Source organism: Hylobates moloch, unplaced genomic scaffold (genome assembly GCF_009828535.3).
Source record: "Hylobates moloch isolate HMO894 unplaced genomic scaffold, HMol_V3 SCAFFOLD_7, whole genome shotgun sequence".
Lineage (NCBI taxonomy): Eukaryota > Metazoa > Chordata > Mammalia > Primates > Hylobatidae > Hylobates > Hylobates moloch.
In genome coordinates, this window is record NW_026652282.1 from 24,682,005 (window position 1) to 24,695,586 (window position 13,582).

At 37.9% G+C, this 13,582-nt stretch overlaps 1 protein-coding gene across 2 annotated transcripts; it reads right to left on the reverse strand.

Annotated features, from left to right (window-relative positions):
* Positions 1-10,214: 10,214 nt before the first annotated feature.
* On the reverse strand, positions 10,215-12,137 carry DCAF8L1 (DDB1 and CUL4 associated factor 8 like 1). Of its 2 annotated transcripts, XM_032756306.2 has the most exons (2): positions 11,804-12,137; positions 10,215-11,767 (listed from the first exon to the last, which is right to left on the reverse strand). In XM_032756306.2, exons 1-2 carry the CDS (start codon positions 12,078-12,080, stop codon positions 10,245-10,247), a joined length of 1,800 nt encoding a protein of 599 aa, XP_032612197.1. In that variant the 5' UTR covers positions 12,081-12,137; the 3' UTR covers positions 10,215-10,244. The 2 variants fall into 2 exon arrangements, with proteins under 2 accessions (XP_032612197.1, XP_032612196.1); XM_032756305.2 differs by having other exon boundaries at positions 10,215-12,137.
* Positions 12,138-13,582: the final 1,445 nt, after the last annotated feature.

Sequence of the window (13,582 nt, forward strand, 5' to 3'; positions counted from 1 at the left end):
TTTTTTTTTTTTTTTTTTTTTTTTTTTTTTTTTGAGACGGAGTCTCGCTCTGTCGCCCAGGCTGGAGTGCAGTGGCGCAATCTCGGCTCACTGCAAGCTCCGCCTCCCGGGTTCACGCCATTCTCCTGCCTCAGCCTCTCCGAGTAGCTGGGACTACAGGCGCCCGCCACCACGCCCGGCTAATTTTTTTTTTGTATTTTTAGTAGAGACGGGGTTTGACTGTGGTCTCGATCTCCTGACCTCGTGATCCGCCCGCCTCGGCCTCCCAAAGTGCTGGGATTACAAGCGTGAGCCACCGCGCCCAGCCCATTTAGATTTTTAAACTACATTTTTTCCTCCCTCTGTTACCTAGAACTTCCCGGTCTTCCAAGATGAGCAAACACTAATCAGTTTTCCTCGGGCTTGAAATTATCAGTGCTACAACTTGAGTTCAGATGGCACCTTCCTTCCAAATCCTTGCTTCAGTTATTTGCCGTGAAAAAATTACTTTTGGGGGCTGAAATTTCTTGCTTGCTTTTTTCCCAGAAGTGAATTATTTTAAGGAATTTAACCAAAATACATCCTGATAAGGTTTATGTGCCTACCAAATGTCATTTTAAATAAACAGAGCAACCCCCCTCCCCGATATCTTTTGTGCTGCATAGGTGAGCAAAAATAAAATCTCAAATTATTAGGCACTTTTTATTTTTATCAAAATAAAAAAGTCTTCCTATTTCCCTTTAATTTTCTATGAATTTTTTTCTTTAGTGTGTGTAACTTTTTGGAATTAGCCCAAGCAGATAATACTATTCCCTAGTGGTTTTCAACGTTTGAGATAAAGCTCAGAAAAGTAGTCCCATAGAAACTGTACATCAGCAAATTTAAATTTTTTTTACAATTAAAAAATATGAGATGGCTACTCCCAAACGTCGATTTGAATTTTCTATATCATAAATACTAATACTATATGAGCACAATATTCTTCATAGCAATTAGTCATGAAGATGAACTCTCACAGTGTTTTAAAACACTTCCCAATCCTTTGGGAACCATAACAGACACTGAATTTAGAAACAGAAATTCCCTCATTGTTATAACTTGCAAGTCTCCTACACAAATTCATTTTTATACCTTTTACAAAAGTAATTGGCACTTTTTTCTTCTATAGTTGCAAGACAAAAATAAAATTAATGCCAAGAAAATATGCATGCTTTCTGGAAAGTAAGATTAAAAATGAACCACAAAGGACATAATCAAATAAATTATTTTTATCATGTACTGTTGGTACTGTGAGCTAAGTGTATGTTTTCCCATTTATAACCAATATAACCCAGGTTGTCTAATGAACTTGTTTTTATTTAAGTAAAACGTAGAATCACAGAAATTTAGAATGTCAGAGCCAAAAGAAATATCACATCCAAATTCCTGATCTTATTAAGGAGGAAACTGAGGCTTAGCTGGTTAAATGAATTGTTCCACCGCCCACTGGTGCTTTTACATTTACATTAAATCATTAATGTGCTTACTCAAGTTAATCTATGATGCAAGATTTCTGTAAAATAAAATGCATATTTAATAATGTATTAAACTTATCCAAACTCAAGGTAAACACATAGCAATGTACTTGATCATGATTGGGGGAATAGATTTATTTTTAACTTAAATAATTTTACTCTGTAATTTTTTCTCCTTTAGAACCTGGTTCAAAATTTTTTCATCCAGTATTTATTAAGTGTTTTCTATGTACCAATCTGTGTTCTAGAAAACAGAGACAAACAAGACTCATGTTATTCACTATATTCAAGTATGTAAATGGATATAGTTTGAATCATTGATTTTCTTTTTTTAATCATTTATGTTATTTTTCTATTTAACCTACCAAAATTTTAAAATTTCCTTTATTAGACTCAAGCTACTCATTACAAAATATAACAAGTTCACCAATATTATGTTTAAGGAAAAAATGAAATTTAGTTTTTTTATTGCAGACAAAGTAAACCTTCCAAGGCTATGCTTTGGAATTTAGACTGATCCTATTAACTAAAGATTTATTCCTAAAAACACTAGACAATGAGACTATTAGTAAACCTAAGGGATAATAATTATCATTTCTACAGAAATTTACAGTTCACCAATCACTTGCAAATGATTCTGATGGATGATTACCATTGTTTCTGTGTTTAGATATCTAAGACTTTAAGTCTATATCAGTATCTGTTATCTATATCTATATTCATACTATCTAATTTGTAAATACAAATATGTAATATGTTTTCATATGCTTTATCATTTATGTTTAAATGCTAAATTTTGTGACATGTGCTACTGATTTTTGCTTTTCATGATAACAAAGAAGAGATGCATAATGAGAATGTGAGGAGTCAGGGAAATTTAGTAAATACTTTTGGGGCTGTCAGATGCAGCAGCAACAGGATGATAGGTACTATTATAGACAGTTGCAAAGGAAACAAGCCCAGAATTGGACAGGGACAGGGGTTGGGTGAACTTTACAGAAGTGATTCCTAAGCTGATTGTTGAGGATGTGCAAGAATCAATCAGAAACACAAAAGGAGAAAGGATATTCAAGGCAGAAAGAAAAACATGGATTTAGATAAGGAGGTCCAGGAGAGCAAGGAATAATTTAGGGGTGGAAAGTGATTGGGGAGTGCATAAGTGTCTGTTTGGAAATGGGAAGTGGCTGTTGAAGAGATTGGAGAGAGAAGAGGAGGAGATATAGTGGAGGCCTTTCTGTATCTTGCTGAGAAGTTTGATTTTGTAGCTTTAACTTTAATTTGAAAAAGCAAAAACTGTCATAAATGAAGAGGATTGAGAAGCAAGACTTGTCAAAAAGAATTATACATGGATACAAAAGTTAAAGAGAATCCTAACTTAAAACTGGATATGGCTACCAACATACCTCCTTTCATATTTTTTCCAAATAGTATCTGTTGAGCCAAAGATAAAACAAAGCAAAACAAGCAAAAAAGACTTCACTATACCTCAGGTTAAATTAACTGAAACTAATTGAAGAACCTAGAAAGAATCTCCCTGTTACAAAAGGTAACAGAACATAATTGAGAAATATAATTTGCAGCCTGAGCCTAAATCCTTTAATAGAGAGCATCAATACTAAGGAAAATCAAGTGATTCTTTAAAAATAATGAGCTATCATGCAAGGCTAATATATAGTATATTACTAAGTAAAAATAAACAAAATTTAAAAATCATTAAGTAATATGTATAGAATGATCTCATTTTTGTGAACACCTCGATGAAGGGAAGCAACTATGTATTTATGAATACTTTTGAATATATCCATAGAAGTACAAAAAAGATGCAGAAGGACACTGAATAAACTGATTAACACTGGTAATCTGTGGATAGAGAAGATATCACATTTATTCATAAACTTTGTATTACTTCAGTTGTTAAGACAAGCATGCATTATTTTCAATATCTAAAATATGTAAATTGGAAAAGCATAAGGCCAATATAACCGTGGTCAATTCAGAAAATAGTGAGAATAGTACTGATTAAAATATAAGAAATGTGATCAAAGTACTATTCATTGAAAGAAGGTTCATAGGTTTGAATATGTTCCTTGTAAAAATTATTTAAATTAATTAGATAGCAATTGTAGAAAGAAAAAACAAGAAAATTATCAAAAAATCAGAAAATTTGAAACAAATTCATAAACTATATTATGGATAGTCAATTATAATACAATAAATAGAATACTAGTTTTAAAAGTATTTCATGTATGAAATTTTGGCAAATTAAGTGCAGAATACTTGTTTTTTAAAAGTGTTTTTGCATGAAATTTTGGCAAATTAAATAATGATAGAAAACATTGATAAATATAATTTGAAGCATAAAAGAGAAAAACTTCAGTGCTGTTTAGAAATATAGAGACATAATATGTCCATTCCATCAATATGAAAAAAATTAATATATATGGAAAATAAAAATTATCTAAAATGATATAAGTATACAAAATCTGAACCAATTAACTAACATGAAAAAAAGTGAAAAATGTATCAAGATTCTCAAAAAAGCTCTAAGTAAAGATGTTGTGTTGTTTTTCTGATATAATCATTTCCGTGCTAAATAAACTATTTTATCTTATATAAAATAATGGAAAGCCAAGCAATATGCTTTTGAATGGAGTACAATTAGGCTATCAGTAATTGGCAAAGGTAATAGACAGAGAGGAGCACATGTGCACACACACATACACATACCTCCATGCAACCATATTTCATAATAGTCCAATCACAAGTATATTTAAATGAGAATACTTTTACTCAGCTTCTCCAGGGATGGATGACTTCCTACTATTAAGAGCAGGGCTACACACTTATCATGAACTTCAGTGTTTCCAAAGGCAGAGCAGCTAGCTTTCCCAGAGAAGCTTGATATCCTAGTACCACAACATTTTGTTCCCACAGTGATGAGTTTGTTCTCACAATTGACCTCTAATAAGGAAAAGTAGGAAACAGGAAGTGTCCCTCTACGTGACTGACCATGGCATGGCTCCTTGTGGAAAGATGGAAAAATCAGGATATACAGGCCTTCTCTTCGTACTCTTGCCATGTAAATTTCTCCAATGAAAGCTATTCCTTAATCTCTTCCTTATGATACTGTGCATTTTACTCTGATCAACCACATGGTTCATGGCAAATATCTAGCATCTTGGGCATTGAAATCTAAAACAAGAAAGTAAAGAACATAGCATGCTTTTTCTAATGTAAGGAGAATAGAAACAAACCCAAAATGATGTATATGTTAGCTCCTGTCTTTTGAGAAGCAGATGCCAAGATGGGATTAAACATGCAAGAAATTTATTGGAGAAAATGCCTGTGAAGGAAAAATGGGGAGGAATCCTGAGGGAGCTGGAAGAGTCATCACACTGTGGTGCAAGTCTAACCACTTTGCAGGAGAGAAAAGGAGATAAATTTGGGCAGGAAATGTATTAAACTGTGGCACAATTATAAGACGATTTCAACAGTCCTTGAGCCAAAATGGGCTGTCGGAAGAGCCCTGTGTTTTCCAGAATGGGTTTGTCTTAGCATTTCTGCCACATTGTCATTAGCTGGGAACAGCTCATGAGAAGCACGGCATTTGTGCCAATGTCACAATGGAAGGCAGTAGCTGAGGACCCCTGTCAATTATTATCCCTGCAGTTAGACCTCTGAAAGGCTCATTCTCATGATGGCCATAGTGTAGGTTTTAAATAAGAGAAAACCACAACAATCGGTAGATAACATAACAATGTGCTTGGAAAAGCCAAGAAGATGAACACCAAAACATTTATTATTTAAAAGGTGGTTTAAAATTCGTCTGTGGGGATGGTGATGTTCTGGAATTAAGATTAAATTGCTTTGCAGGTAAGAACACTATGTGCTATGAGGTGTGGTATAGCAAGGACTTTATTTATTCACGATTGCATAATTCAGGAATAATAATAAACCAACTACCATATATAAGCCTCAATATCTCATGACACTATATCCAGTTTTTATATGCTATGCTAATAAGTAGAAAAACAGAATAAATGTATCAATAGATTATATTATCACAGTTTTATAATAGGAGAATACTAAAATTGACTGTATGTCTTAAAAAGAAAAATGTAAAAAAAGTCTGCATATATGCAATGAAGTAGTATTTAGTTATTTAATAAATCAGTCATTTCAAAGAATTTGTGCTGAAATGGTAAGATTTTCGAAATAAGTGAAATTTATCAGTATATAGCTCTGTTTCTGGTGTGGTCCTGATTACACACACACACACACACACACACACACACACACACACACACAGAAAAAGCAGATGCAATGAAACATAAACACTCATGCATAACTTTAGAAGGTTGAATTAGGAATAATTTGGTGTTTATCCTTTATGCTTTTTAGCTTTTTTCAAAATTTTTATTATGCATAAAATGCAGTCAGAACATGATTTTGTAAAATAATTTTAAAATATACAAACCATCATAGTAGAAACGTGGTCATCATTGATGCTGTTTTTCAAATATTTCTGGTCTCCTGCTTCCAAGCGCATGGTAGGAATGCTCTTCCTGGTGGCTTCATAGTCAAGGGGGGCCATGTGACTAGACTGAAACAATGAGTTTAGAGGAGAAGCATGATGTGTCACTTCAAGGCTGAAGCATTTAATTGCTAATGTAAGATACTCCAAAGTTCTTTTTCCTCTCTGCGTTGATGACCAGAAATGTCGAAAGTGGTGGATGCTTCATCAGCTTGAATATCTGAGAAGCCACCAGGAGCAAAGCCCCTCTGCAAACTTGTGATTGACATTTAGCATTAGTAAAAAATAAACCTTTGTTTTTAAAGCACTGAGATATGCCAGTTGTAGTCTTCATAACATAATCTAGTCCTTTGTGACTGCCACAAAATTGGTTACTAGAAAATGGGTACTGCCATAAGAAAAACCTCAAATGTGAGGCATTAGCTTCAGGACTCAGTGTCAGACGGGAAGAAAACAGTTACAGCAAAGTGCCCGCATGTGCACACGCGCCCGTGCACACACACACACACACACACCTCAAAAATAACTGTAGACAGTACTTCTGTGGTATTCTTGCCAAAAATGAATAACCTCAATGTGATCATAAGAAAACATCAGGAAAACTCAAAATAGGATGTATTTTACCAAATGCCTGATCAGCACACTACAAAACTGTCAAGGTCATGAAAGACAAGAGTAAAGAAAAAGTCACACATGAGAGGAGGCTAAGGAGATCTAACAATTAACATATATTATTGGATACTGGAAAAGAAGAAAAACATTAATGGGAACATTGAAGAATTTTGAATTAGCTCTATAATATAGTTAATATTGTTAATTTCCTGGTCTTGATAATTATACTATTGTTAAGAAGATGTTAATGATACAGGAAGCCGGGTGAAAGGAATATGAGAACTCTCTGTACTGTTTTTGTAATTTTTCTGTAAATTAACTTATTTAAAACTAAAGTTAAAAGATATAGTGGAAGGAGAACTGTGTAGCTTTGTCAAAATGTCATGCAAAGGCGAGTAAAAAATTCTTCATGCAAAAAACTAAAAGAATTGCGTGTGTGTGTGTGTGTGTGTGTGTGTATCAAGTTCAGTTTCTCCCTTGAGGGACCTATAATTGCTCCAGATGGCAAATGTTCAAGTCTAAGTAACCAGGGGATTTATTCAGTCCAAAGTATGTGGGGGAGGTTGCATCAGTCAGGGTTCAATCAGAGAAACAAACACTCAGAGTGATACACATATAAGAAGGGACTTATAATAGGGTCCAGGCCTTATTGAATTGTGGAAACTGGTTAATTAGTCTCAGCGAGGCTTTTGTCTTTGCATCAGATGCTGAAACCTGAAGTCAGCAGGGAAGTCAGGAAGAAGAGATGATGCAAAGTAGAGGAAGCAAGGGTAAATGGAATCCATGAGGAATATCTGGAGCTCACAAGGACTGACTGGGATCCATGTTGATCTTTCACTGCCTCCAAACCTCCAATTTCAATGACATCAATGCCCTGAAAAAAAATAGTGGGCATTCTTTTTTATGGAGCTGGTGAAGAAGAAGGAAGATATGAGAGAGAACTGGAGCAACTGTGGGCCCAACTGCTGCCTCACACCAAGGTAAGCCAGGATATAAGCAAAAATATTCATGAGCTGCAGCAGCACCTTTCTGAGCATAAAACAAATGTGGCTACTACTTTACCTTTGCCTCCCAAATCTTTTACCAAAGTAAGACTGCTGTGCTTGGTAGCACAAGCAGTCTCAGAACCATTCAGGGAACTCTGAGTAAAGTTTTAGTTTAGCTAAGTGAGCAGAGTATAAATCCCCACAGAGGCAGACCTTCTAAACAGCAGGTGGAAAAAGAACTGTGTAATTTATCTGCTTTCACTTTTGCTCTCATTGACACCGAGTGTCACTTGAAATACCAAATGATGTTTTTTTTAATGTTTTGTTAGTATTATTGTTGGTATGCGTCCCATGAAGTTATGCAGGGTGCCCCAAACTTGGAATTCTAGTTCGCAACTCTCTTCTTATGGCCCGTAAATTCTCTTTTGGGACTCCTAAGATCCTTGCCTGACAGCAGACCTTGGTAGGGGCTTCTTGAGGCTCCCAGACCCCCGGGCAGTTGTCCCTAACTTTGGATCTCAGTGAGCAGGAACTTCAGTCCTTATGTTCCATTCTAAATTCTAATCTCATTATGCAAATTACTCTACATTTTCCCAAAAACTCTTGAAATAATACTCATTTCAAGAAGTATTATCAAAGAAAAGCCATTGTCAGGACACAAGATGTTTCATTACATCTTTCTTTCCCAAGAAAAGTCTGCAAATAATGATGTGATATAGGCCAGATGCGTTGGCTCATGCCTATAATCCCAGTACTTTGGGAGGCTGAGGTGGGCGGATCACCTGATGTCAGGAGTTCAAAACCAACCTGGCCAACATGGTGAAACCCCGCCTCTACCAAAAATACAAAAATTAGCCTGTTGTGGTGGCACATACCTGTGGTCCCAGCTACTCAGGAGGCTAAGACAGGAGAATCACTTGAAACCAGGAGGCAGAGGTTGCTGTGAGCCAAGATTGTGCCACTGCACTCCAGCCTGGGCGGCAGAGTGAGACCCTATCTCAAAAAAAAAAAAATGGTGTGGTACAGTTCATCAATGTTGGGGAAAAGGTGATCTTCTGAATTCATTTACACAAATAACACATATAAAATAAAAATGAATATTTTTATTGAACAGTAATTGAACATCTAGTAACTTAAATTTATATTAAGTAAAGCTTAAGACAAATTTTAAAACAATTTAAACTCATAAAACAGCTGAGAGAACTTTAAGCAATCCATGGATGTCAAATAGGATTTTTCTACCAACTACATCACTTCTAAGTATAAACAATTTTTATTGCAACAATTGTTAAAACAAACTCATAAAACAGCTAAATTTTAAGCAATGCATGGATGTCAAATAGGATTTTTCTACCAACTGTATCAAATGGTTATGTGTAAGTATAAACAATTTTTATTGCAATTTATTCTTAAAAGTTAATTAAAATATATTTTTTCAAATATGAGAGATTTTTATATTCCTAGCTGGTATCTTATAGGAGATGCTTGTCCCAGGAGGACTTCCTGGAATGTAATCCTGTGGGAGTTCCCAACCATAAAACTTCAAGAAAATTTAATGCATAGAGTAAACAATGTCATGTGATTAAATTTAATTTAGTTCTTACCAGCTTCAGTGTGCTCAAATTAATCAATATTAACATATTGATTCAGAAAATGTGGATAATCCCAAGTTATTTGCTCTGAGGAGATGACTTATCTGGTTAGGAATTCATCTACACACTACTTCTTGTTTTCCTTTTCTAAGGCTGTGTGTGTATGTGTGTGTGCGTAGCTGGCCAGGAGCTCTGTGCCATCGTTGCTGTACACAATGCAGGTGATGTTTGTTGGGAAATCACAATTAACCAGAAGATGAGGAGTGAATTTCTTTAGTACTCCATTGTTTTCTGTCTCATCAATTCTCCTCTGGTCATAAATCCTTACAAACTGATCATGTCCACCCACTGCGAATTGGTAAATATTGGCAGGATTCACAGAGATTGTATACAGTCCCACTTCCTTATTCTTCTCTCTTGTTAACACAACTTTTGCAGCTGTGTGTGTGTGGCCAAGTGTTAGGAATTAATCTACACACTACTTCTCTTTTCCTTTTCTGAGACTGTGTGTATGTGTGTGTCAGTATTCAAAGAACTATGGTTTGCTTTATTTTACCTCTAAAGAATAAACACGTTTATGAAATTTTCAACTCAATTGAAGAACTTTATCTTCAAAATAAATTGGTAAAAGACGAAAAAAGTAAAAAATTAATAGCTTTCAGAATGTCTGAAATGAGTAGATACATCTAATAAGGCCATTAATTTTTCTCAACAAAATTATGCAATTTTAGAGGTCAATTATAAGGGAACAAAGGAAAAGAGGCATAAATAAGTTGCGTATGCACTCATATAAAGGGTAACAAAACACGCATAAAGAAGCAGAGGAAAGGAATGAGAGACAAAGAATGTGTGGAAGGAAGAAAGGAAAGTACAGAAGGAGATGGAAGAGATGGTTTTCAGCATATATTGTGAAAAACAAAAGACAAAAAGCAAATCTATTAATCAATTGACAATTCTAAATTAGTCAAACTGAATTTTAAAGTCCAGTGTACTTAGGTGGCATCTAGCTGCACTGGATATGAGGCCTTCAGGATGGCGTGCACTGCACTTGATCTTGGCCCTCCTCCTCAGATGTATCTGAGGTGCTGGAAGACTCATCCAACTCTTCATCTGGGAACTCAGCTCCATGACCTCTCCAGCCGGGGTGATGAGCTCTCTGTAACAGGTGACGCACGAAGAACCGAAGCATGTGGCTGTCAAACGAGTCTGTATAGTGCAAGTTATCTTCATCTCGCTCCCGCTTGTTCTTCTTAATCACATCTTTTAACCTAGCAAGCTCAGTGGCAGTGTTAGCTGTGGGTGTCCAGATCTTGACATGCTGATCTAGGCCACTGGTCGCCAACACAGGTAGGTAAGGGTGGGGTTCAAGACAGTGTACTATATCTCCTCTGTCCCCCTCCATGAACTGGATGATCTGGCAGGATGATTTCTCCCAGAAGAAGACGTGCCCACAATCACTACCGCTCATGACAAACTCACTCCTGGGGCCATAGAAATTAACACATTTGACTGTGTCATTATTTCTGTGCCCCTTATATCTCTTAACATATTGAGCACCATCACTGTGAGAAGAGTTGAAGAGGTAAATATCTTCATCATTGTAGCTAGCCAGGAGCTCTGTCCCATCGTGGCTGTACACAATGCAGGTGATGTTTGTTGGGAAATCACAATTAACCAGATGATGAGGAGTGAATTTCTTGAGTACTCCATTGTTTTCTGTCTCATCAATTCTCCTCTGGTCATAAATCCTTACAAACTGATCATGTCCACCCACTGCAAATTGGTAAATATTGGCAGGATTCATAGAGATTGTATACAGTCCCACTTTCTTATCCTTTTCTCTTGTTACCACAACTTTTGAAGCTGGCTGGTCTTGTCTGAGGTCAATGGTGAACACAACGGCATCTTCACCTGAAGTGAGGAACCTATAAGGAGAGTCTGGCTCCAGAGCCAACTCGTGGGCAGGTCCCCTGTGCTTGGCCACACGCTTAGTATTCTCACAATATGATGCATTAATTAGTTCTGCTACCCGTACCTGACCATCATGGCCACACGTGGCCAGGGTGGAATCACCACAGTTAGGAAAGAATTTAGCCTGGATGACATTAATACTGTGACCACTCTCAAAGTTCAGTACTGGCTTCTGCCGCACCCAGTCCCACACTATCACCCTTAAGTCATCACCGCTACTGGCCAGCCGGGTGCCACGCTGGTTAAAGTGTACAGTACTGACAGAACCGGCATGGCCTCCAAGAAGACACTGCGGGCGGAAACGCTGCACAAAGGCTCTTGCCCCACAGGCCTCATATACAAAGCGGGCACTTGAACCCAGCTGCCACTGGCGAAGAGCAGTAAGGGCTTGCCAGCGAGGTCGGGGCAGGGCAGATGTCTCTGAGGAAATCCATTCCTCTAACGCCCTATCCTCCTCTAACAAACATTGCTCATGGTTGGTGCCACCGCATCGTAGACACACCCGAGGCTGTTGTTCTTCCTCCTCCCCTTCCTCCTCCTCCATCTCCTCTTCTTCCTCCTCTCTTTCTGCCTCCTCCTCTCCCACTAAGGGGTAATCAAATAAACCTTCACCACTCACGAGGAAATGCTCAAAGTCCTCCACGCTTTCAAGTTCGACCTCTTCACTTGAACTTTCTGGGTCTGTGTTTTGATTTTCTGTGCTGGCATCGTTCGGGAAACCACCATCCCTGGTATCACCACCATCTCCAGTCGATGGCTCTGCGGCCGCCATTTCAACGTCTGAGGAGGCCGCCATCGCCGCTGCTGCTCCAGACTGCTCCTCTGGGCTGCTGAAGAGGCTTTCAGTCACTAAGTCTGGTAAGCCATCTGTGCTGCCCTCTTGGTGCGACATCTCGAACGATGTTTGCCGTAGCTGATCTGGAACTGGAAAAGCCAACCCCTAAAAGCTCAGGGAAGAGAGCACGCCTGCCCCGAGGACGGACGGTGGGAGAAGGAAGTAGGTAAGTGGCAAAGAGACACCAACCCGATTGGCTAAAGGGGGCGACAAACTAATCCACCAATGCTGACGTCAGTACGGGAGCCAGTGAGGTTCAGAATGCTTCTTATCTGCTCGCCTCCTCTCAGCATCAAGACTGCTCTAATTTTTCCAGGCCCAGAGCCACACTCCCACGGGCATCTTACACTGTGAGTAGCTGTGGTTTTTTTGAAGATTGAAACTTGCTGCACTTTGGAAAATGCTCTTATTAGAAAGGTCACGCAGTGAATGCAAAGAACTCTGATATTCTTAGTCTTGCCACCAGACGGCAATATTTTGGCATGACAGTGAGATCTCTACTATAGGTGTATCTTAAGTTAGACATAGGCTCTGAGATGAGGATGTATCTTTAATTAATTCAAGAAAATTATCTAAGGGAAGACAGCCGATGCCAAGGAAGAGTGAAATCTCAGGTGAACACCCCTCAGAGGATAGCTTCAGCACGATCCTCCTGGGGAACTCTGGAGAGTAAGTTATGTCTGAATTATCCTTACACCAGGCAAGGGAGTGAAATTTCATACTCCTACACTGTTCAGTCCTTGATTAAAGGCCACCCTGGGAGGGATGAGCATATCAACTCCCAGATGTCCCAGATGCTTTAAAATCTCTTCACCTGTGGGCAAAAGCCCCTTCAGCAGCTTGAGGACTAAAGAGCTGTACATTAGTACTGGTGCTTGGAAGGGAAAGGGAAGTAAATGGTACAAAAAGGGATTTGAAAGGATCTTGCAGGAGCATGAACATTAACAGCCACAGGGTAGCTAATACAGCGACTATTAGAAAGGGCTTTGTTACTACTGTGTATGCTGATGAAAGTACAACTTAAAACTTTAAGAAGTGTATAGAAGTCTAATTTGGAAGGTGAAACTAAAACTAAAGTCATGGTGAGCAAATGCTATTCACTTCCCATATCTTGTTAAATGATGGTTCAAATCCCACAGTTGCCATACCCCTCTTCATGCCAGTTGAATGAATACTCTGGGGCACAATGGTGAAGTGCAGAGACTGACAGTCTTAAGTAATAAGACTCGAAAGTCTAAAAGAATCCTTGACCCAAGGTCTACCGATGAATGATGTGTTAGCAGATGTGAAAACATTACTCTCCTTGTGCATCATCAGAGCTCTTGGGTGACCAGGACCAATGTTAATGATCAGTAACATTTTGAAAGGAATCTCCTTTTCTGAACAGTAGAACTCAACAGGGGATTAAAAATATTCAATAAACTATGCTGTAAACAGATGTTCTGTCACCCAGGCTTTATTTATTTATTTATTTATTTATTTATTTGAGGTGGAGTTTCACTCTTGTTGCCCAGGCTGGAGTGCAGTGGCATGATCTCGGCTCACCGCCACCTCTGCCT

What these genes read in the sequence shown, in the direction of transcription:
- DCAF8L1 (XM_032756305.2), bottom strand. Translation starts at nt 12,080, where the DNA reads ATGTCGCACCAAGAGGGCAGCACAGATGGCTTACCAGACTTAGTGACT.